A 25559-nucleotide genomic window follows, 5' to 3' on the forward strand; every position below is an offset into this window, starting at 1 on the left:
GTAGTCACCCATTTGATGAACCCTGTTGGACAATCTTCAAAGCAAAGAAAACTTAATCATTCCTACAACAGAAGAGAAAGATAGGTGTCTTTAGGTAACCTATTTCTGGCTTGAGAGTCAAAACACCATAAATTTTTGACCAAGGTTTTCTTCACTAAGTTTGACCAGACAGCATATAATACTCTTGGATTACAGAGTCATTTAGGTTGGAAAAGACCTCTAAGATCATCTAGTCCAACCTTTAACTTAGCACTGCCAAGTCCACCGTTAAACCATGTCACTAAGCTCTACATTGACAGTTTTTTTTCGTGACCTCCAGGGATGAGCAACCTTGTCAAGTGGAAGATGTCCCTGCCCGTGGCAGGGGGCTTGGAACTAGATGATATTTAAGGTCCCTTCGAAACCAAACCATTCTATGATGGTGACTCAGCTACTTCCCTTGGCAGCCTGTTCTAATACTTCACAACCCTTTCAGTGAGGAATTTTTTCCTAATATACAACTTAAACATCCCCTAGCGCAACTTAAGGCCATTTCCTCTTGTCTTACCACTTGGTGTTTGGTAGAAGAGCCCAGTTGTCATCTTGCTACAGCCTACTTTATGGTAATTGTAGAGAGCAATAAGGTCTCCCCTGAGCCTCCTTTTCTCCAGGCTAAACAACCCCAGTTCCCTCAGCCGCTCCTCACAGGACTTGTTCTCTAGATCCTTCACCAGCTTCATTGCCCTTCTTTGGACGTGTTCCAGCACCTTGATTTCCTTCTTGTAGTGAGGGGCCCAAAACTGAACATAGTATTTGAGGTGTGGCCTCACCAGAGCTGAGCACAGAGGTATGTTCACTTCCCTGGTCCAGCTGGCTACACTATTTCTGAAACAAGCCAGGCTGTAGCCTTGCATGGGCTTGTGTTGCCCCAAGTGCAGGGCCCAGCACCTGGCCTTGTTGAGCCTCATACAGTTGTCCTTGTCCCATCGTTCCAGACTCTTCAGATCCCTCTTCAGAGCCCTCCCACCCTCAAGCAGATCAACACTCGCACCTATCTTGGTGTTGTCTGCAAACTTACTGAGGATGTTCTTGATCCCCTCATCCAGATCATTGATAAAGATATTGAAGAGAACTGGCCCCAGTACTGAGCCCTGGGGAATACGATTAGTAACCAGCCCCCAGCTGGATTTGACTCCATTCAACATAACTTTTTGGGCCCAGCCACCCAGCCAGTTTTTAACTCAGTGAAGCGTACACCTGTCCAGGCCTTGAGCAGCCAGTTTCTCCAGGAGAATGCTGTTGGAAACAAAGTCAAGGACTTTGCTGAAATCTAGGTAGACAACATCCACAGCTTTTTTCTCATCCACTGAGCGTGTCCTCTTGTCGTAGAAGGATATCAGGTTCATCAAGCAGGACCTGCCTTTCATAAACCCATGCCCATGGCCCTGATCGCCTGGTTGCCCTGTAAGTGCCATATGATGGCACTCAAGATAATCTGCTCCATGAGCTTCCCCAGCACCTAAGTCAGGCTGACAGGTCTGTGGTTTCACGGATCCTCCATTTACAGCATGTTATAGAATCATAAAATCAGAGTGTGGTTTGGGTTGGAAGGGACCTTAAAGATCATCCAGTTCTAACCCCCTGCCATGGGCAGGCACACCTCCCACCAGGCCAGGCTGCCCAAAGCCCCATCCAGCCTGGCCCTGAACACTGCCAGGGACAGGGCATCTACAGCTGCTCTGGGCAACCTGTTCCAGTGCCTCACCACCCCAATAGCGAAGAATTTCTTCCTAATATCTAACCTAAATCTACCCTCTTTTAGTTAAACGCCATTGCCCCTTGTCCTGTCACTATATTCCCTGATAAAGAATCCTCTTCCAGCTTTCTTGTAGGCCCCCTTTAGGAGCTAGAGGAAAGTTTTGGTTGTTCATACCATCTGAATTTCAAAAAGCAGATAGGCAATTTGCAGTGGTATAAGTTCAAATCTGTGTCACTGCCACATTTGGCATCTAAGGTTTTTCATCAATGTCTAGTGCTAATAATCTAGTTTTCCATTCTATGCCGCAGTAAATTGTTGACAGGCTTGTACAGTGTAAATCAATCAAACATATGCAAAGTAATTGTAAAAATAACAAACCTTCAAAAATGTCTGAAGCGTTATTGCAGGACACAATCAATTGTTGTGAAGCTGTACCGTATGCCAGTACCTTACCGCACTGCCTGTGTGTCGCCCGGCCCTCTGGGGGAAGAACGGGATCTGAGGGATTGCTAGTTTCAAGCACTCAGTATTAATAAAAGTGGAGTGGAATCAGATATTTTCTAGACTGGTGTTTACATGAGCAGAACGTGATGTTTCTGTTCAGGTCTGATCCTCGCAATGCCTCTGTGGCCACGTGGCATTGTGTAGCATGCAGGACACTGGCCTTGTAGCTGACCTCCAGGGCCTGGACTCAGACACTGGGCTCGAGATTTGTGACATTTTTCCTTGTGGGCACCAACTTATTTAGGACACCTACTGCAATTCAGGAGCTGTGTAGGATTTTCAATGTGTACATTCCACAATTCAGTCAACTTCCTGTAGCTGGAAGGTAATAGAAACAAATGGGATCCTGGTCACAAAGCAGAGATGTCTGCAGAGAAAGCTGGGGCCAAGCCTCAGTTTTTCAAGTTACTTTTCTAACTGTAATTGAATATGAGCAGGGGGAGAGGGGATGATGGAATTGCATTTCATATCTCTTAGGTGAGCTCAGCACAACCCACACTGATGTCTCTGTAATGGTTCTGTGGTCAGATGAATCAAAATATTTGATAAGCGTGTTTTCATGTCAGACTGCACCAGAGAGTTATGTATTCCTCACACACTCTTTGTTCTGTGCACAGGACTGATGAATGAACTGGCAAAGCAAGGGCTCCTTGGTGACAGGCAGAGCAACCTGCCTGCCACTGCTGGGCTGGATCCCTCTGTGTGCTTTCATGTGGCTCCTTACACCGAGACCTTGCTGCAGGCACTGGGTAGGTCAAGACTAGGGGGAATGCATTGTTCTGTCTCTTATAAGGTCCGACATCTTTATTAGAGGATTTTCCTGAACAAGAACGTTATGAGTATGCTTGTTGTCTACAATAATTTGTTCGGTGTTCTGTTGTCCTTCAATTATAGTAACTCTCAGTGGATGTCTTCTGCCACTGGGTAATGAATGTGAGGATCAATAGAAAAGTGATATGGAAGTATCTTTAAAGTAGATTACAAAATATATGGAAAAATAAATTACTTACAATTAAATATGACCTGACAACAACCAATTAAGCCTTAAACCTACCATAAGTAAAAGAATAGTATCCAATCAATAAGTATTTACTGACATAGTTTCGAAGATAAGTCAAAATATTAAAATGAGAAAAATTGCTCATTTAGCATGTAAAACTAGAATTTGCTGAAGTGATAAATGTTAGCAGCTGTAGTTTCTTGTGTAGGTGCAGAGAAGGCACTTTTACATTTCACTTTACTCAGATGTTCTTAATTTTAGTTTATACAGTTGAATTCACTTCAGTAACTCATTCATTCAAAGCTGGGAAATTGATAAGACTTGGAAAAGCAAGTAAACTTGTCTTCTCTTACAAATCCGTGACTCAGACGTATAGGAGAGTCTTTAAGTTCTATACAGCTCTATACTAGTTCTATACAGTTGGAGGTCACAGCAATCAGAAGTTTATTTTGATAACTACAGGTAATGTTCTCTTATGTATTCAGCAGATAAATACAGTTTTATTTAACTGATTAAATTATTTTAAATATCGGATATCAAGATTTGTAATCGAAGTCTATCGCTTTCCAAAAACAAATCTTAAGGAAATATAATCAAATGCATGTCATTCACTAATTTCTAGCATTATGACATGTTAAGATGTGGGAATAACTAAGTACATGGATATTAATGTATACAATTGCTTAAATAATAATGTAGTTGAAATAGTATAAAATCAAACACAGATTTCTGCAGGGTATTTTGCAGGCTATGCTGCAGACCATGGACATATGCATGATATGATAACAGGCCCCTATTTAGTCCTCAGTTGTATGCTGTGTGATCTCCTAGAACACAAAGTGAAGTATCAATTTAATGTGAAGGTAGTCCTTAGTTATCAATCTGAAACTGATGTCTTAAATAGTTTAGGTATAGATCTATCAACTCTGCTTAACAGTGTGAATAAGGATATCAAAGTTAGGATTTAATATATTTGCTTTACATGCCAAAAGCAATACCAGTTAAGGAGTGCGACTGATTAGTAAGGATTTGCTGTGATACTGCTCCTCAGGTATGTTTCTTTTTCTGGCCATGCTGAGCTGCAGCATCATGGTGAGGCATTGGCCTTTGTTTGCCCAATAGAGAATTAGTCAATTCCTTCACGCTAAAAAAAGAGTGGATGTTTGTTTCTGGGCAGTAACTACGTCTGTTTTGATGATTCTCTTGGGCAGGAGGAAACCTCAGTGCAGTGCCAGACCCCTGTAACATTCCTCTGGATTTTTTCTACAATCGAATATATGCCTCTGAACCTGAAATGGAGCAGGTTGTCATGCTGACACTGATCGGAGTGGATGCTATGAAGAGTGCTGGAGAGCTTCTTTGCCAGATCCTTCTTCCTGGGAGCAGTAACCAGTCTCAGAATGCAGGTGACCACAGCTCTGGGGGAGGACTGCAGACGTCAGTCAGGAAAGTCTAGCCTGTCAGCTATTTTTGTCATAGCCAGAACATTATGAATAATGTGGTGAACAGGGCCTCAGGAAGGACCAGTTTCTTTGTTTACCTGCCTGAAGCGCTAAAGAATTTATCATGGCTAGTTAGTCATGGGCAAGGCTACTTTTCACGTTACAAACAGGACATTGGCAAAAGTGGGCATCATTTTCTTCAGAGAGTGTCAAAATAGTTCAAAGATGTGTGTAATCCAGAGTATTGTGTCTTTCCCTGTTTCCTAAGTATTGGGAGATAATGCAGCTGTGTAAGGGAGTCGCAGTGACAGGAATTCAGAAGTCACAAATTCTATTCCTGGTCCTCTGACATTCTTTGTGATCAGAAGCAAGACACCGCACCTCTTCATGCTTCATTTCCTCGTGCACACAGGAAGAATGACGCTGTCCCCCACATTAAATGCTTACAAATGCATGCATGAAGAGTGCTGTGAAGTGCTAAGCAGGATGATTTTATATAATTTCATGATGCAGATGCTAATAAAGGGCAGAAGTCTGGCATCCTGTCTTATTCTATGTATCCTACTCTCTTGAAACAATACTATGGAGTGAGATCTGTATCATGGTAGGCAAAGAGAAGGTTCCAGCTGACAGAAACTTCCAGCAACATGCAGTCATGAATTGAGCCCCTAAACATCTTGTTACATTGGAAGTAAGACTACTTTACAAATAATGTTTAAATTACTTTAGAGACAAGTCAACATTAAATTGTAGCTTATTATGGTAATGAATATAGCTTAAAATGGAATGTTATAAGAGGTGGTAAAGGATCTATAATTATGGATTATGTTGTGTCAAAGCATTTAGCTATCAGTCTATTCTTGGTATTTCCCTTTCAACTCCTCTCCATTTGCTGTGTTCTCTAATCAAATCATGGCAGTTATTCTCTCTGGCTCCCTGTTGATTTCCCAGATAGCCCATTTATTGTTTTCACTGTAATGTAATTTTCTAGCATTTGTATCTTGTTTTTGCTTTTTTTTTTTCCCCAGTATATTTCTATATCTGCGTTATAGTCCATTTTGGATGCAGCCGGGACTGAAGTCAAAGCAACTTTGGAACTTTAGTCTAGTTTAAAAATAATAATAACTTAGAACACTTCTCTCCAGTATAAGACAAAGCTTCTAGGAAACACATGCTGTCAATTGATACTAAATGTATTTCCTTTCACTTGCAGAAGGACCCGATTCAGGGTTTGAACTTCTAGGTCTCAAATGGTTGCCCTATCTCACTCGATGTCAGGCAAGAGAAATAACCCCTTTTGAGGTCGGAGATACTTTCTGGCAAAGAAGCCTCGATAGACTCATGTCAAACCCAGTCCTTGTGTGTGCGTTACGGCGGATCAATGCCTTCAAAGTTCTTGCAGATGCGCTGAACAGATTAACAGAGAACAGGGAGGAGCTAAGCAAAAGTGGCAGTGCTCTACAGAGAGTAATGGCCTTGACCCCAGAGATGACGTTCAGACAAGCCATCTTCTTCTTCACAGAGAAGGATTTTGTAACTAGTAAGCCATATTTTACCATTCATAACGTTCTCGGGTATAGGGTGTTTGGGAATTCATTGCACTTGGATAAAGGAATCCATTTCTACTTGTTTTTCTACGGCACAGAAAAACTTAATAATCTGGGGTTAAGTTCTTCACTTGGCTGAAGGACCAGTGATTAATATTAAATTACCAGGAGCCAGTTGAGGTCATCTACAAGTTGGCCTATCTGTTGTGGCTATGTATGGCCTGGTTCCCCTTCTGAAGATTTCAAGGTACTCCATAAATACTAACTAGATGTTATAACAGGTAGCAGGACCAGTAAATAATATTCTATGCACTTTGCCTCTGTATGTAAGAGCAACCGAGAAATGGAGGCCAAGATCTGTACCGCCTGTATGTAGGCATGTAATTGCAATGCCTGACTCCTTGAGGCTAGATGCCCTGAGCTTGTCCTATACTCAGGGGGGTGAAGGTACTACCAATCTGCAAGAGATGAAGAAAACAGTTTTTCTTGAGAATTTCTTTTCATCCTGGAGCAGGATGAACAGTTCATGAGGAATGGAGACCTTTGTTGTCAAGACTTCTCAGACTTCAATGATATATGCTTGCATTGATCTTTCAGCATAGTAAACCTGCTAGTTTCTTCCTGCAGCAAGGAATGTATAGCCACACCTCTTTAAATTAAATCATTGTGTAGACTGAGGTGTTATTCATTTTGGATGTTTTGGACTGCCACAGTATGAGCTCCCACTGTTTTCTTGTAATGTGAAACATATTAGTATGTCACCTAAGCTCTTGGGGAAGGCTGACTCTTTAGACCTAAAGATAAATAGTTCCAAGCCTGATGATTTCTGATTGTTCAAGCACATAGATAAATCAGGATAGTGGAAACACTCCGTATCAACAGAGGAGTGGTGGAGTTCCATACATGCGTTCATGCTTTGTAGTTTAAGCTCTTCCCCTATCTTTTGGGGAAGAAAGGTTCTTTGTTGTCAACACCAAGTTAGATGCTTGTTTCAAACATGCTGTGCTTTTGTAGTGCAGAATAACAAACTGGCTTTACTGAATACAAAGAAGAAAATGTGGTGGTGTCAGGAAAAAGATACTCATTCTAGTCTCACAAAAATTAGGTCTGACAGTGATCTGTGTGTTTTATGAGACTTTGGAGAGCAAGAAGAAGAGGTCTTCAAAAAACAAGGCAGCAGACATCCCAAATTACTGCATGAAACTGCAAGACTGCATGCATTGCTGTCCTTCGTTGGGGTTATCTTGAGACTAGAAGGCAGGATAACAAATGCAGAACTGAAATCAGTTTGTTGAGGGAGGTTGTAACCACAATGTCAGCTTTTCCCACCTAAGCCATTGTTGACAACAAAGGAGCACAGACACATCTTTTAACTGTGACTTCAGCATCCTCCACTCTCTCTTTTATAAGGTCATTACATTTCTCCTCCTGTTGTGGGAGGAGTGGAGGGGTCTTCATTCTACGGAACAGCTCTTCAGCTGTCATTTGCCCTGTTAAATAAAAGTACCTTCCTCGACCCCTGACTCCCCAGTGAAGGTCCTCCATCTGTGAATCTGTAAAAGCACATTTCCTTCCTTTTACAGATGCAGAATACCGCTCTGCTACAAAATACCTGCCTCCACCTGGCAAGAAATCCAGGGCTGAAGGTAAGATCAAAAGTATGCACCAGTTGCCTCTTGAATAAAAATATTTTTTTTACTCTTAAAATGGATTCAAGGAAAAATAACTCTACATCGTCTACGTTGGAGTCATCAAAATGGGATTAGTAAACCCTTGGTTAGACATTGTAATCCTGGCCAATTAGGAAGAAAAGGTCTGATAAGTCTACTTGGTACTGGGGGAAGGTGGTATTATTGCCATGATCACCTTTATTCTGCACAGTTCTTCTCTGCATGCCTGGACAACCTGTCTAGTGCTGCTGTGGAATGTAGGCTAGAAGAGTAATTAATCCCAGCTCTTTAGTAGTACTTCTCAGCTGTAGGTCTTGAAGAATATGCAATTCATTGTTTTACAGCAAGGGTAATTGAAGCCTAGAGAGGTGAAATGTGTTGGTCACCATTTCCCAGTAAGTGAGTGACAGAGATCAGAGCAGAATGCTCATTTCCTAAGTCTCAGCCAGGGGCTCTGCTCATTGCGTTACATTGCCGTGCAGGTCACTAGGCACTTCACAGATTCTAGAAGTTTTTAGCTAACCCCTTAATACTAAAGGAAAAAAAGTGGTGTTTTGAGGATGGGAGATAAAAACTGTGAGGCAAGGAGATGGTTTCACCTTATACGTTCGTTCTTATTATTTACAGCAAAATAAGAGAAATACATTTGGAAAGGGAAAAAAGTCTCATTAAAATTAAAAAAAAAAAAAAATACACTTTGTCTAGATAACCTTCCAGATATGTTGCTCTGGGAAATAGAAATGCATGGACTTCAGACAGTATTCAGACAGTAATAAATATTGATGACAGTAAAAAATGATGATGATTTTGTTTTGACAAACAGATTTTAGTTTTCTGCTATTTACCTTGTATGTCTCTTTGGTTAAACTTGCCAATGAAGATCACTGGAAAAGGAAGTCCTTTAACAGTCTACAAGTTTCTCCTCATTGCACCCTCGTCCTAGCTAACTTCTCAATTCACACATGCCTTGAGGTGTTGTAAATTTTCCTCACCTGTCTAGGTCACTGCAGGTTTTACATTAGACTGAAGAAAAAACATTTTTATATGGACTTTTGTTGTAAGGCCTAACTCGCTCATACCAGGCTCCTTTTACACTGCTTTGCTCTTATGAGGAACCACTGAAGTAACCATTCCTGGCTGTTTGGGGAATGTCACTGACGTTTCATCAGCAGAGCTGGGGAGAGGACTGAACCACAGATCAGTGCTGCCTAGGTGTGTAGTCAGAATACACAGCCCTTCTTTGCTTCTGGGGCAGGGAAGGAGGGAAAGAGAAACAGATCTGAGTTTCATGGCAGCTTCCAACTTGACTGTGAAATAGTGCATGAAGTTGGCTTAAAACTGTTTTAGCTGCTCCCTGAAATGGTGACTAAGAAAGAACCCACGCAGAAAATATAAATGAAAATCAACACAATTTAGTGTTTGTGGTCTTTTTCAGCATATGCTATTGGGCTGTCTGGAGAAGTGAAAAGTACTGCATCTCCCAGGGTGTCCCAGTACAACTGAATGCCCAACCATGTATGAAATCAAGCCACGCATGTGCCAGGGTTGCATTTTAAAATGTGTGTCATAGCAGTGTTGGTTGCATTATGCAGAGATGGTGGCACTGTTCTCAAATTACTGTCCCAGAACATACACACTTACTAATCAGATCTATCTGCTTATCTCATTTATCAGAAAAGAGCCAGAGATGCCGTGAAGAATCACTATTTACCTACTTGCAAACAGGTGAGAGAAGAACAAATTGGAAAATGTGGCTTCATAAGGCCTTTGTGGACCTAACTCATGTAGATGTACCAGCAAAAAATAAGTGAAAACATTTTCTTTTTTCTTAGGCTTGAATACTGGCAGTGATATACATTATCTTTTCTAAACATGTCAGGAAATCTGCTATTTGCTTGTCTTGAGTTTACGTTTATTTTAACATGCTCATATCTCATGTATATAAATAGTATATAAAAGAGATCCAGTGCTGTGGTTCTGTTACACTATGAAATCAAAACCCATAGGGGAGGAGGGTGGCCTGATCATGGGCCGTAGGAAAGGATCTAAAAATATTATGGTGCTGAAAAACATAACAAAAACCAGGAAACTTGGGCAAACCCAGAAAGGCCACTGAACAGCCAGAACTGTTGAAATCAGGCATGTCTGAGGGCTGCCAAGCAGGCCTTTGTGGTAATTCATGATCAGCAGAGACTGTTCCGTTGATAAACAGCAGTATGTTATCAAATGCTCTCACTTAACAGTCACCAGGGAGAGAAAACCAACTCTAGGCGGCAAAGTGTCCCACCTTGGTTTAGACGCTTGCCTTTGACCAGAGCAAGAAGGCAAAGTGAGAGAAGACAAATCCCCTCCTGAAGTGTCTAAAGTACATAAATATGCAGCATGTAGTGATTCACACACCACAAGAATGAGAATGTTTGCCCAGAAACATAGCAGATGGTGAGTAAAACGTCTTGAGGACAATGAACGTTTATGTAACTGTATACAGTTGAGATTGCCGTTCTGTGTGAGAGCAGCTGAGTGGATCCGAACGGCTTGCTTCTGCACTTGCAGGCTGTTGCTATGGCATTTAAACCTTTTTGTTCAAGAAATATGTGCAAAAAACCAGCAGTGCCTTAATATGAGGGCTTTGTGCAGGAGAAGGGTTAAGTTTCCATATCAAATGGGGGCAGCATTCCTGCCTTTTATTTTTGATCCCATATTTCTCTGTCACTGAATCAGCAAAATGCCTCTTGCAAATTGAAAATAACAGTATGCATCAAATTATATGCAGCATGGTTGATGCTTCGTTGCATCGACATCTGTATAAATAGGAATGGGGTGTATAGGAAATATAAAATGACATTTTATGTACACAAACAGATAATCATGGATCAATTTTAGCAGCCTGCAATACTGTTACCTCATGCTTCATGCTAATTGACATGGTTAGGCACCAGCAGTTAACGGGTCCTATCTGACTGCTTCCGACACTACAGTTGCTAATAAATCTTCAAGGGGTGTTATTAGGATAAAATCTTAACTACAGTCCCATTAATAAAAAGCTTTAGATTTTAGACAGTACTTTATATTAGTAGAACTAATGATTTGAAAATGCTGTCATTTAAAAATGTAATTTATGTATTTTCTGCCTTTTAAGACATTTTGTATTGTCAGATAGCAAAACTATCTTGGTCCGTTTTGTTCTGTTTCTGATAGCACACTGTGTGCACCTGGCTGGCAGCCCTGCTGCGGAAATATTGTCAGAAGCAAAAACTTTTTGCTGAAATCTCAATTTTAGTAAACACAATTCCATTCATAATAAGGCTTATAACATTAATTGGAACCTGTCATACTTGTTAGTGCCTCTCTGAAACATAGCTCCAACGGAGAGATACAGAGCTCTGAGAGATGAACTATGAGGAATAAGAATTTAATAGGTGCCTGAAGAATTTTATCGCATAATCACTACAATTCACATCAAAAATGTAAAAGGAAATATTTTATCCTGCTCAAAACATTCAGCTATAATACAAAGGTTAGAGTCTCATCCTACAGACCTGCCAGATAAACCTTTTGGACCTTTTGATACCGCAGATTTCCTGGAGAAAAAAAAAAAATCTACAAGCCCAGACTGTTTTAGCTAGCTTTTTTTTTTTCCTTTTTTAAAAATAAATATATGTGCACAGCTTTTTTATGGACTTGCTTGGTTCAAATTTCTATGAACTTCATGCCAGCTTTTAGATAACCCTCTTCTAGAGATATCTCTCTTGGCTAGTAAACAAATATTGCTGTATGTTTCGCCTCTGTTTTTAAGAGCAGCTTTGGGTTTGACTAGTGTGCTTTGTTACAGGAGCCCAGATCCTTTGCACGGTGCTGCTGATCAAACCTGGTGCCTGGAGCCATCGTCTTGCAAGGATCCTCCGAAAAATAGACCTAGAAAAATTCACTGTGGTTGCGATGAAACATGTACATCTGGAACCAGACATTGCCTTAGGACTCCTTTCTTCTGAAGTGAAACAGGTTTGTTACGAAACTGGCAGATCTACAGCTATGCTTAGGGTTAGAGTAGGAAAATATGTGAGCTAGTGAGTGATCCATTCCTGAAAGAGCAAAAACTCCCATCCGGGATTTCTTAGTTATTGTTAGAAGTGAGCTATATAGAACAATCATATCTGTACAATACCATGCACAAAGCAAGCTGACACGCTGACAGTTTCTTTTATCGTATGCCATAAAGAAGCAGACCTAGTTTCTCTAAAACAAAAGTTCAGAGGATATGGGCGATACAGACCTCCCAAGAATTTGTTTAATTGCTAATTTACAATGCTGACTCTTAACTACAAAGCAGGTGTCCCCTTTTTCTTCTCCCACAGTCAATCCAGGTAGGGCACCTCAGGGAGTGTACTGCCCTCCCTGCCCGTGTGCCTGGTTTTCCATCCATGTGTTTAAACCAGGGAGCTGGAGAATATTCCTTGCACTGCCAGAGAATATATATATACCTCCTGAGCCCAGTAACAATATGGTATTACGTTACATCTACAGTTGAGTTTCTGTTCCAGAAGCATGTGTGCAATAGTCTATAAAAATGACCTGCAAAGAGAGAAAATTATTTTGCTGTCATTTCTACTGTCTAACAGACAGTAAGGAGGGTTTTTAAACCTTGGGGCGTTAAGAGTTTTTGTTAGCTGAAAATAGGTTTGTTTCTGCTCTTTTATAGCCTTAGAAATTCAATTTTTGCCCAACCTGAAATATTCTGAGATGATAGATGAGCGTAAAGATATTGTGAAAATCAGGAAATGGAAAGCTGAACATTTTCGAGGAGTTAATTTTTTTCTTAAAAAAAAAATAATCTTATTTGATTGCTTTTCTGAAGACACTTAACCAATTAACTTTTACAGAGAACAAGCCTTTTTTGTGGATATTACTCTTGAGTTAAGTTGGGAGAGTTTAAAGCACATATCACAGGAATTCATAATAGTCTTCCAGAAGAAGATGGGAAATATCACAGGACGGTGTTCTAACATAACCATCTATCAGCAAAAAAATAATACTTTCTGCATAATAGCAAAGGAATGGGGCAAAAGCATCTGATATTTAAATATTTGCAGATCTTTGGTAAGAGGAGTATAGTGCCTATTAGAATTGCTGGGGAAGTACTTTCCAATAAAGTTTTTGATCATGTGATGAAACACAATAATATTTAGTTGATCATCTGAAACAAAAGATGTTTAAAAAAAAATCTAAATGTCTACGTTGGGAAGTAATGTAGATATTAGGGTAAATTTGAAGAGAAGTTATTTCATGAAAATTTTCTCTTGTTTTTAAGAGTTCTCTAACACACTGGAGCAGCTGTTGAGCATTGATTTAGTTTCCTTGAAGAGCTGGTGACTAATGAGCTTAAAAATTACAGAGTACTGGGGTTTTGTTCATGGAAAAAAGCATGTTCTGAAAGTGAGAAAACAGTGATAATAGACTGCCTCTGGCAAGGGGCAATGGGCAGTACAAAATGCTTTCTATTGTACAGGGGTTCCTCCTCATTTTAGAACGTATCTAAAAGTCTTTTAGTCATGTGGACTGAAATGGGTTGGGCTCCCAAGACAAACAGGATAAGATTTTCAGGAAGCCTCAGCATGCTTTAGGGACTGGATTATTTTGAAAATTTGGCGTGTAATTGTTTCAATGGCAGCTGATGGGGGCAGAACTATTTTTTTGCAGCTGAATTTCATATAAGCATTTGAATCAGAACAATGTTAATTGTAGATCTGTCTCTCAGTTTAGGGGACAGCAGGATACAAGGCTGTTTTTAAAAAGAGTCTCTTAACTTGGAGGCAAATTGCTGAGATTGAGCATCTCCTGTTGAAGAGCTTGGAGCCAGTGTCAAACCCTTCTAGAAGTTCCAGGCTTTCTGTCTTTTCCTCACCCAGATTCTGATCCAAAATCCATCTCTAAAATAATCTCTAGAAACTCCCATGTGCTGTGCAATGTGCCAGTTTGGTTTATGTACGTAGTACTTTGGTATCAAATCTGGGGTTTAGTCACTGGTAGCAATACCGAGCATCTCCTTCCTCTTTCAAATGTATTATTTACGTGCACATTTATGAACATCCTCAGCAACATGCTTTCAGCAACATGATTGCTTTTTCAACTTAAATACTAGCAGTCAGCTTCTTAGTAGCTTTTGGCCCTTGGACTACGATAAATAATGGGGTGGTCCACTGTTTGCTGCGATTGTCTAATCACAATAATGCTTTTTACCTGAAGGCTAATAATAATAATAAAAGCAAAGGTCAGCTAAACAGAGCTGACGCTGTCTTCTCAGCTTTTACCATGATCTAATAGTGTCGAAATTGTGAGAAGCAACTGCTCCCAGAGGGAGTTCTGCCTGTTTTGATTGGTTTTCCTGTCTGCACTTACCCAGGATCCAGAACTGCAGAGACTTACAGTTGTAGCTGCTAGAGAGAAAGCCTGATTTTACAGTGGGAGCTGATCAATCTTTCAGGAATTTACCTGATATGGTTGCCAGTGGCAGCAGGTCACTGGACTCAGTAACTTGACTGCTTCCCTCCAGTCCTGTCCTGTGAGTCTAACGGTAGAGGCAGAAGGACAGTTTTGCTGCGTTTTAATCCTGTTAGTCCTCCAGAGCCAGCACGCAGCTGGAACTTCCCTTCCGTGTGCATCAACAAAATTGCTCACTGAATTCGAGTCAGCCGCACATGTGCAATCTCGCTGCAGCTGCTCGGGTATCAGCAAGGACACGGTTTGAAGATGGTGCAGAGGCAGGATGTAAATAAAAGCATCATTTGCCTGGAAGGGTCTAGACCGGATACGAGGACGTATCAGAAGGAAAGAAGTCACCTTGACTCACTGACACCATTGCTAGCGGTTAGAAACAACATAGTCTTTAACCCCAAGCCTCCTCATAAGACAGGATACAGAAACAAAAGCGTTTTGTTACATAAATCTAAAAGCACTGTTTTAGAAGCTCTGGAACAAAACATTTCATTTTTTATGTTCTGTTTAACAGAAACTGTCTTTGAACGTTTTCTTTTGCAGATGTCTGACATGGAGTCAAATGAATGTTGATATGTTTTGTCCAGAGCTTTTGAAAGTTTTCATGGAGACGCCATCATTGTTTTTCATCTCCGAAGGAGAAGTCTTGATGACTACTTGGAAAAGTGGATTATGTGCATATTTTTTAAACTATCAAAAGTTTTCAAGCAAAAAGGGCTTATTTTGTATTATACAGAACTGAATTAATGTCAAAATTTTGCAGTATGCTATGACATGCTGAAACTGTTTATCCTAATCTAAACAGGGCATTCTAATCACAGCACAGCCTATGAAACTTCCCTGTATGTTTCTCATGCGCAGTCATGCAATGTGACTGCCATCCCCGAGTTTCCTTTGCCCTTTATTTCCATGGCATGGGTGGACTGACAAATATGACAACTTGTATCAAATCTCTCATCTAACTAACCAGCTTAAGAATGGGTCTGTCTCATGGATCATTTTGCATTTTCAAATATCAGGATTGAGCCAGTGATTTTCAATTTGTAGCCTACTTAGAAATATAGTTTAGGAGGAATGTGAGTGTGAGAAGATTTGGGTCAAAGTTAGTGAATGGTTTCCTATGACAGAAAAACAAAAGAGGCCTTGAAGTATTTTATCTTCATATTTTTAAATGAAATGATAGGATTTTCCTTCGGAAATGTTTTATCTAGAGAACTGTCATTCTCTGGTGCTTTTAAAAGATTAAAAAAGAGAGGAATGAAAATCTTTAGGGGGCTGCATGATGTTACTCAGTTGAATCAAGCAAGAGTTTTTCCCTCTATGTTTTAATTTCTTCAAAAATTGAAAAAAAAAGTAAGTAACCGTAGCTTGGTTCAGCCAGTAGGCTGAGAATGTTGTCTGTAAGCTGGAAAGAGCACACAGCAGTGCCCTGGAGTTGCTCAGCAGCGCTGGTGTTGCTGCACTTTGCCATTTGGAGGGCAGGGAGGCAGACCTGTGTGCTTCTGCCACTTTTTTAAGATGAAGGGAGCAGGAAGAGGCGGCTTGCAGCTGCTGTGGACACCCTGACCTCACACTCAGTGGAACATCTGCAACAAGCCTGGTTTTCCAAGGTTTTGCTTAATGAAAATAGTCAGCATGGCCTTGACGGCTCTGCTGCTCAGCCACCTTCTGCCCCAGGCGCTTGCTACCTTTCCCTGGGTTTCTCACTCATTATGTCTGTCTCTGGCCAACAAATTGGTCTCTGGTTGCTGGTGCAGTGGCTGCTAGTTGTTTTTACCACTCATCCTGAGTTAAATAAAGATCCCAGGGTGTTGTGACCTGCACAGCTGTGTAACAAATATCTCTGCTCAGGGTGGACTGGCAATGCTTGTAAAAGAAACAAAGGTAGTGAAAATTGTTGTGGAGCACACAGTACATCAGCGGCAAAGCCAGGAGGGCAAGCCGTTTTCTTTCAGCCTAGTGCCCTGCCCTGAGCATCCTTGTTTTAAGCTCACTATTTTTGTGGTCCAGATCCTGACTAGTGCATGAAATTCTACCACCCTCTGGGAGAGGCTGGGCTCTAGCAGCAGGGTGTGTGTGTTGGGGCAGGGGGGTCCCTTTTGTGAAATCAAAGAAGAGTTCTGGTATTTGTAGTCTATCGTCCTCTATAAGCAGAACTAAACATGGCTCCTTATCCCAGAACATTTATGACCTCCATGATATTGCTCATGTCTGTTGCTTCCCTATCTGTATGTCATGCTGAAGGTACTGTGAAAAGGGTATTTCACAAATCAGCTAAAACTGCACACAAAGCAACTAAACTGCAGAGTGGCAGTTTATATTTGTATTTACCCACTAAAAATGAACTCCACCTCCAGCCTAGCATGTGCAGATCGTCAGAACAAGTCACAGCACAAGGCTTTTCTTTCTTTTAGAAACACAATTTTGTTTCCTTTCTTACTGAAGAATTTTAGGAAATTAATGCAAAAGCTGTTTGTATGTGTAAAAACTGCCATCGGCTGATCCGTGAACCTGGGGACTAAAATCATGAGCTGCTTACAGCTACAAGACAAGCTCAGTGCTTAACTTTGTTTAGCTCCGTGTGTACTCAGGGTGGGAACTAGACCTACGACTACCAGGTGATTGTCACAGCAGATACCAGCTCAGAGGCTGTGGACTATGCTCTGGAAGCTCTGCTGGCAGAGGCCACTAGCATGCGTGTTGCAAAGAGGAGAGAAGGCAAAGAATAATGGCAGATCTGTTTGCTTCAAACAGAGATGGTTATAGCCAAAGGAAAAGCTGGGATGTATCCAGCACTCACCTGCACTATTTATTATAATCTGTTCCCTCTCCATTATTTCTTTTCAGGATCCTGCTGTTTTAGAAGCTCATTGTACCTACCTTACCTCAGGCACTTCTCTCGTGCTTTGTCTTCAAAGACCAAATGCTGTGAAGAAGCTGATAGATTTACTGGGGCCAGAGGATCCTAAAGTGGGCCAAGGATTAGATCCATTCTTCTGGAGGGCTCAGTATGGCACCAGCACAGTCCAAAATGGATTTTATGGTACGTTTTTGTAAAAGAAAAGTCTGAAGGCTCAGATATGCCAATAAAAAAAATGTTATGTATTGTTTCCCTCCTACATCATCACTACAGATCTGGCCTTAGTGGACAGGCCATTATTCCCTAGAAAGCTTTCATTCTTTTGTTGGTGGCGGAGCTGAGTATGTCTCAAGCTATGAAATATTCTCCCAGAAGATATATCAAAAAGTCGTCTTCTCAGAACGGCCCCAGATCTGTCTTCCTTCAGAAGAGATTTCCTTTGATCTCTTCACTGCTTGATCATTTTGTAATTATCCCCAAGAATCCATCTGTCTTCTCTCTGCTTTTGAGTGCCCTCCTGATAACCTTATAAGCCACTGGCCAACTGCAACCAGATTTCACAGAGGGTTTAAAGTCTCCAGGATAGTGAGTTCCTCTAGTGTCTCAAAACATTAATGACTGGGTAGAAAGAGGTGATCAAAAATTACTCCCACTGAGGAAAGCAGGTAAACTCAGCTGTTTTCCATTCTGAGAGGCTCTTGCCAGCTGGCACATCAGCAGAGGCATGCGACCTAGTCAGCATCCTCAGTGTGCTGAACCAGCCACAGTTTCATCTGCCAGCAGCAGGTGGAAGAAATGGGAGGGAGCTAGGATGTTGCAGTATATATGTTGGGTGGGTGGGATAGAAGATAGCTGAGAGTATGGGTGAAGGATGGGAAAATGGGATGTATTGCTGGAGAGAGAACTAGGAAGAACTAAGGGTATTGTAGGAGGGGGGTCTGAGCCATTGTCACAAGGGGGGAGGAAAGTCGTAATTCAAAAATTCCTAAGGAATCATTAGTTGCCTACCCATGAGTAGTTTGTTTTTCTCAGTGTGGTGCTCTTTGTGCTGTATGTAGTTAAAGGAGTATATCAATAGTAAAATCAATAAACATAAACACAGGTGAACTAGCAGGGACTGTATGCTTTCAGGTTCCACAAGAACTTTCCTGTCAAGATCCATTGGAATAACAGGCCCTTTTTATTGAATTCTGTACTGTCAGATCGCTCCCTCGTTTTGCCCATATCAAAGAGGAGAACTGGTAGTGAACGAGGTATCATAGAATCATTAAGGTTGGAAAAGACCTCCAAGATCATCTGGTCTAACTGTCCCGCAACCACCAATATATCCACCACATACAGCTTGGGGAAGAGAATCGACCCCTTGATTTAGAATGGCTTTTTGTCAGATATGGTCATAATCCTTAGGACTAAGATAAATCAAGAGAGATCTCTTACCGTGATTACTTACAGGATCTCATTTGTAGGAGTGACAGGAGAGCAGGGTCTACCTACACAAGAAATGGTCAGAGCTCTTCAGCCAGTACTTTTCAGTTATCAGCTCCTGCTTCTTTTGCTCATAAGATTAATGGATTGCCTTTCCATGTTGCCTTGAGAATGAGAACTCATCAGTCATGGGTAATATATACCCAAACTTGATGTACCCATGCTACACTTAGAGCTTCCCTAGCATAATTCTGTTAGTTTACATTAGCAAGAGAGCTGTGTGTTAGAGAAACCCTCGGATATTTGCTTCAGGATTCCCTTCAGATTGCTGCTTCCTTCCAAGGCTGGACTGGGCACAGAGCTGAACTAGCTGGCCAGCCACCTGCCTGCTGAGACCAGATTGTGTATTAGTGTATTAGAGCCAGCTATATGGATGGCTTACAAAGCTGTAATTGCACACATTCAAGGAAAATTGTTGCAGCTGTAGTTTATGTACATGGCAACTCAAATTCAGGAATTTGATCCAGCTGCTATGCTAAGGAGGAGTCTGTCCATAAGGAAAGGTGTGTTCTTAACCCCTTGCACCTCCAAGAGTTTATCCTTCAAAAAGGGAGAAACATTTGCCTACAAGTAAAGCACGAAGAGTTTAATCGTTGAACAAGTGATCATCTGGGGGACCGTGGAAAATACTTCTTTCCTAGGAGGGAATACCAAGTTTCCTCAGTTTTGCTCCAGCTGAGGAAGATCTCTAACCAATGCCATCTTACTGAATTGGAACAAACCCTCAGTGTTTCCTTTGGAAGTGACTAGGGAAATTAAGTAAGATGAAGACCGGCTTCCAGTGGTACAGTCAAACCAAGTAGTGCAGTTTTAGTGCTCTGAGACTCTGCAGAGGTAAACCTGCATTCCTCCCATCTCCTCTGGGCCTTATGAAGTCACTGTGTAGTGCTTTTTCTTGAACCCAAGGAGCTCTGTGTGCGCATCTTATACAGTCTTATACCTTGAGCAAGGTGAGAGTAAAACGTTGCTATTCTGTTTTGAGAGCATGCGTCCCCTTTTTGTAATGGCATCAATGATTTAAACAAGAAAGATTTGACATAGAGGTACATAAAGGATACAGCATGACTTATACACTGGTGACTTACACAATCTCAGGATTGTAAACTATTGCATTAAGGACTCTGGCTACACAATGCCTAGAGTTATGAAGTTCCACACAGGGCTGAGTGATCTAGGAGCAGCAAGGCACATTTTTTTTTGCAACATGTAGCCTGCAAAAATGATAATATTTCAGAGGATATTTGCGTTTTGTATATTTGTATCCCAGGAGTATGGATCTGTGCCAGCACATTGACAATCTATCTGAACTCCAGTTACATAGAAATAGCTTTTCCTTCTTAAACATTTTCCACCCACAAATCTCAAAACATTCTGAGTAGTGGTTTATAACAGCGTTGCTTTATAGGGTAATATTCAAATGCTAAACTGGAGGGACCTCTCAAGTCCCTGGGTTGAGTTAATGCTATCACCTGCAGCCCCATCATCGATTCACTTTCATAAGCATTCACCCAGTTGGATGGTTGTTATAGAACTTCACAGCTCTGGTAGCTGGAAATCTTATTACATTTTCAAATTTAAACATAGTCATAAACAGTTTACATCCATTTGTTCTTGTGCCAATACCTGTACTTCAAGTAGTAGTGTGCTTCTCTGACCTTTTCACCTTGATGTATTTATCAGAAATCAGACTCCTTATTTTTTTGTTATGTTGGATCTAACAACCCAAGGTCTTTTAGTTTTAACTCTTCAGATGATTCTCCATTCCTTCTCTGATCCTCATGTTCATTCTTTGTACCTCTTCCAGTGTCAATCTGCTTTTTGTGACCACAGGTGAACAGAATAATATATTGCTGTCAGTACTATCTCATGCTAATTATAGAATCATAGAATCATTTAGGTTGGAAAAGACCTCTGAAAGATGTCCAACTGTGTTGGACCGTAATGTTTTCTGTTGCCCTGTTGTACCCCCACATCACCAGCATATTTGGGCTTACATTATTGTTATGAAGCACACTTGTTTTACTACCTAGTAACTCCTTCCCATTCAGCAAGACTGAACTCTTTGTCAGGGAGTGTAGTGATAGGAAAAGGAATAATGGCTTTAAACTAAAAAACGGGTAGATTTAGATTAGATGTAAGGAAGAAATTCTTTACTGTGAAGGTAGTGAGGCACTGGAACAGGCTGCCTAGAGAAGTCATCGATGCCCCATCCCTGGAAAGTGTTTGAGGCCAAGTTGGATGGGACTTGGAGCACCCTGGTCTACTGGGGGGTATCCCTGCCCATGGCAGGGGGCTAGAACTAGATGACCTTTAAGGTCGCTTCCGACCCAAACCATTCTGTGATTCTAAGACTAGCCTGGTGTGATCCAGAAGCATGGGAGAAAAAAAAATGGGGGGATTAGAGCTAGTATTGAAGAGTTTCACAGGCTCTTTAACATGATACCCTTGACTACACTGTGAGGAAAAAGGAGTCTTGTTTACATGTAGAACAAGCTGTGTGATAATAGAGCAGAATCAAAATACCAAGAAGGCAATGAAACTATTCTAAATATAATGGTTTTAAATGTTTGCTATTACTGTACGGAACAGCTGGCCTTTAAAGCAATTACTTCAGTAAGTTGCACATCATCAATCTCTCAGGAAGATGAGTGTGAGTCCAGAGAATGTTTAATTCATGGTCTGAGAGAATCTTCTCATTGTATTTATCTCTCAGGCTCCAAATCCTATCAAATAGCTGTCCGGGATATGAAGCTGTTTTTCCCAGAAGGGCTGTGCTGCGCCGAGTGTCAGACATTAGAGGAGGAAGAGGTAGGATTCTGCCCTTTCCTGAAAAGTGTCCTGTTGTGTCAGAGCAGTGGCTTTGGTCCTGCTATCCCCTGACTTCCTTCCCCTTACACTGTAGATAATGCTTTCTTGCTGTGTTTCACCAGCTGCTGAGATTTTCTTCTCCTGTGAATGTCCCTGTCACAATGTGCTAACTTTGTATTGACCCAGACAGTCTCAGTGGAAAAGTGCTTTTTCAGATACGTTTGTTCGGTGACCTGTGCTGTAAATTCAGGAGGGCTCAGGACTGATGCTTTAGAAGCAAACTTCCCATACCGAGCCAACGTAACTTTGGAAGCAGGTCATGGGGAAGCAGCATCACTGGTGATTGCTGAGACACAGCTGGCCAGAGGCTGACTGTTACCAGGTTTTCTCACGTAGTGTTCAGGAACTGAGAATGAAGCAGGACAGCTGATGATATAACTCACCGATTGCTGAATGTGTCCCCCAGAGTGCATACGTGCTCACAGCATGGAGCACTGCCACATGTGTGTGAAAAGGGTGCTGTCCCCCAGAGGTACTGGTCCACAGCACGGGAAAGAGTGGATTCTTGCCTCTTGGCTTGTATTGTAGGTAGTGCTGAGAAGCCTACCGGTACTGGCATGGACGGCTTCTGCTCATCTGGCCCTTCACACTGCGTCAGTGCTGGTCTCTGATTCAAACCACCGTAATTTGCCAGTGGCTAAAATGAAACAATAAGTCTTTCCTTTTCAGCTAGTTTTGTATGTTGTTTCCACCCTGACCGGTTTCTTCTCAAAACCAAAGAGTTTGAAATGATGGGTTATGCCCATCAAAGGGATGGAAATTTTTGACTGATGTCCTCATGGCACAGAGGTGACCCAACCAAGTCAGTCCAAGGAGGTTAGCTCTAGAACTACAAGTAGCTGGCCAGATCTTCAAAGTCCTTCACTATGTGTATGTCCTCCCTCTGTGACTCGGTCCGGAATAGCAAGGCTACACTGTGCTGGGACACATGGATGTGCTGATTCACTCAGAGACAGAAGGGGGCTGCTATACACTGGAGTGTCACTGGGTAAAGATGTTGGCTACTCGGAGTCTTTGAGCTTCTGGCCTTGAAGAGCTGGGAACAGAGGTGTCTGGATGCAAGACCTTTAAAAGGATAAAAAGATGCTGTACTTAATTAAGCCCCAATAAGAAAGAATGCATACAAAATGTTCTTTTATTTCGAGACAACCAGGTGTTTTCTAGGCTGGCAATTATAGGAGTACAGAACACCAACAAAAGCTTCACAGCTTGGCTGAATCAATACTTAAGAAGAGTTATCCTTACAGATTAGGTAACAATGTTCACATGACTTGCCTCTTTCTCCTTCCCTTCCCTCCTGCAGATCTATAACCTGAAACGTGACCCCATAGTTGGTTTGGAAATCAACAAGCAGCGCAGAATCATAAAACATGAAACAGGAGGGCGACTCAATTTATTGGGCTCTGGGCAACCATGCGATCTTGGTAAGGAAACGCGTAACTCTTGATATAGATTGAGACTGTTATTGATTAATTGGACAGCAAGACAAACCATCTGGTGACAGCAAGATTTGGTATTGATGTCCTTTCAGAAAGGAGAGACAACTGAGCTGCAAAGAGCAGCTCCAGTGGAGTCCGGCCATTTAACTGTTTACCTGCCAGGTCTTGCCACTGCCAGTGCTTTCCTGTGCTTAAATATAGGGCTGTTCAGAAGTGCTGACTTTGTCACCAGCAGAAGAAAAAGCACTGTCAACACAGATAACGTAAGAAACGGTGAACTTTTTTTCTGCTGGACTTTTGCAATATGTTTCAACACCAGCTTGGCCACAGTGGTTTGCGTGCCCATTCAGAGCTTGCCACAGGAGAGACCGAGACGCCATCGTGATGGGCAATCGTGAGACCTTTTGTTCTGTACGTAGATAGGTAGCAATTTATGCAGGGAGTGCTTTTGGCAGTGTAGACATCTATCTCTTGGGAACTGGACTGAGATCTCATTCAGTTCCCACTAGCTGCTGAACAGCTGCCAGCTCAAAATGACTTCCAGTTAGTGCTGGTCTGAATTTGTTCTGAAGTCAGAACTTCAGCAAGCCTGTCAGTGCCCTCAGATGCCTATGGTTGCTCTGGGTCTTTTCTGCTGATTGTACTTGATTGCATGTGTACAACACAGGCTGTGATGCTGTGCCTTTTATGTCAGGAGATGTAACTCGCACATGGATGTTTGTGGACCGATCCCAAGCTTTTATAACCAAGCAGTGACCAGGTAAAGTATCCCTGTGGTATTCACTGGGGAGCAGGCATGTTTGGAATCAGGTCGTTCTCATTCCTGTAGCTTGAGTTCCAATGTGACCAGCAAGCAGGAGGGTGGGCAGCTGAAAAAAATGTTCCTGCACTGCAAATGATTGCTGCAGTTAACCCCAGCAGTAAAACCACAACATTGTTGTGGACAGGCAGAAGAGCATGATAAAAATGCTGCGGATATACAGATGCTTATTTCCTATCTTAAACCCTTACTGATGTGGGACTTCTGGCCCCATACCAGCAGGTTCACAAGACAGCACACGTAGAAGTGCAAGGATGATGGTGGTAAGTCAAGACCTTTGCCTTAATGAGAGCAAAGGTGCTTGGTAGGCACCAGGTTTCTTTGTGTAGGGGGTCTCTGAAGGAGAAATTTTCCCAAGGTCATTATCAACGGATTCTTTCCATTGTCTTATGTTGACCTTGGACAGTGCCCTACACATTCTTCATGAAAATGACAAAAATCACGTGTAAGGCCCTATCTCCTCAGGCAAGCTCCTTTTTTTATGTTGCATGCTAATGCATCAGAAATTGACTACATGAACATTTTAGATTTAACTGTTGGCTGGGGTGAGGGGTGAGGCCTGTCTCACAACATTACTGACATTCCCAAGCCGTTATATGAGCCCTGAAATAAGAGATTGGCAACTGTGTGTATTTAATAGCAGCTTCTGGGGGAATGACCAGGCTGTTCTGCATGTAGCTGCCTGACCTTCTCATCTGGATGGCTGCAGAGATGTCACCACATCTTGTGTTGTGTTTCCTGCGGGATGTGTTGGCTCAAGCTCTGTTCAGAGGACAAAGCTGCAGTGAGAGGGGACTTGCAGGTGTTCCCCATCCAAACTATTCCATGCTGCTATGGCTGACAAGCAGAGTATTTCCCCCAACAGCTTAACTGCACCCTGGAAAAGGACGAGGCCTGAAGCACGGTTTTGTTGTGACTGAAGCACTTCTTGATTTTAGCCTAGCTTGCAAGTTAATAATAATAACAATAGAGAGCTAGTTGTGGAGAGAGCACAGGTATTCTGCAAGTTTTGTATGGCTCAGTCTTGGGAGCAAATCTCAAAATATGTGCCCCCAATTTCCTGCTTCATAAGGAAATCTCTTTGCTTTGAAGATGTCTAAGCAGAGTGGAAGGAAAATTAATGTACAGCCCTGATGTGTCTGCATCTCAGAAAATGTTTTTCAAAGAGTTACTGTCCTGGAAAAGCAAGTACACGTGATCTCTGAACTGTCAGGCACGATATAGTAAGCGCCGCCAGCAAACCAGACACATCATTCACTTTATGGTCTCATCTTAAACGCTAGAGGTAGCTCTTGCACACAAAGAAACCTCCTTTCTGCAATTACCACAAAGCTCTGCCTAATGGACAGACGGATTTATCATGGGGAAAATATGAAATACATTAAATCTTATGTATGTTGCTGAGAATTACATTTTGGATTATAAAAGCAGCTGGATTAACAGATTTCTTTGCTTGGAAGAAATTAAATGGAATAGTATCTCCTGTAGCAAACCAGCAGCTGTCCTTGTCTGACTCCTGAAATGGGGTCACAACTGCTGTCTTGTGATCTCCAGATACATACACGCAGGCATACAGCAGTTTGACAGTTTGGGATGAGCAATCACATCTGTGAACATCCCAAATGATATAACAATGCCTGAGTGCCTCTGATCTTCCAGTTACTTGTATGTGGCAGGGAAGAATTACTTAGAGG

General features: G+C 41.8%; 1 protein-coding gene across 16 annotated transcripts in view; it reads left to right on the forward strand.

Annotated features, from left to right (window-relative positions):
• DNAAF8 (dynein axonemal assembly factor 8) overlaps window positions 1-25559 on the forward strand; it is a 105474-nt gene that overhangs the window by 61670 nt on the left and 18245 nt on the right. For 14 of the 16 annotated variants that reach the window (XR_010825194.1, XM_066977993.1, XM_066978001.1 and 11 more), the window contains 9 exons: window positions 2860-2991; window positions 4454-4648; window positions 5898-6224; window positions 7815-7877; window positions 9576-9626; window positions 11734-11903; window positions 17241-17436; window positions 21452-21546; window positions 22910-23030. Coding sequence is in view for 15 of the 16 variants with exons in the window: in XM_066977993.1 (XP_066834094.1) it covers window positions 2860-2991; window positions 4454-4648; window positions 5898-6224; window positions 7815-7877; window positions 9576-9626; window positions 11734-11903; window positions 17241-17436; window positions 21452-21546; window positions 22910-23030 (1350 nt within the window). In the remaining variant the exon portion in view is untranslated. Of the gene's footprint in view, window positions 1-2859; window positions 2992-4453; window positions 4649-5897; window positions 6225-7814; window positions 7878-9575; window positions 9627-11733; window positions 11904-17240; window positions 17437-21451; window positions 21547-22909; window positions 23031-25559 lie in introns of those variants that run through there. The other 2 variants (XM_066978004.1, XM_066978002.1) reach the window with 2 other exon arrangements.

Source organism: Anser cygnoides, chromosome 15, assembly GCF_040182565.1.
Source record: "Anser cygnoides isolate HZ-2024a breed goose chromosome 15, Taihu_goose_T2T_genome, whole genome shotgun sequence".
In the NCBI taxonomy this organism is placed as follows: domain Eukaryota; kingdom Metazoa; phylum Chordata; class Aves; order Anseriformes; family Anatidae; genus Anser; species Anser cygnoides.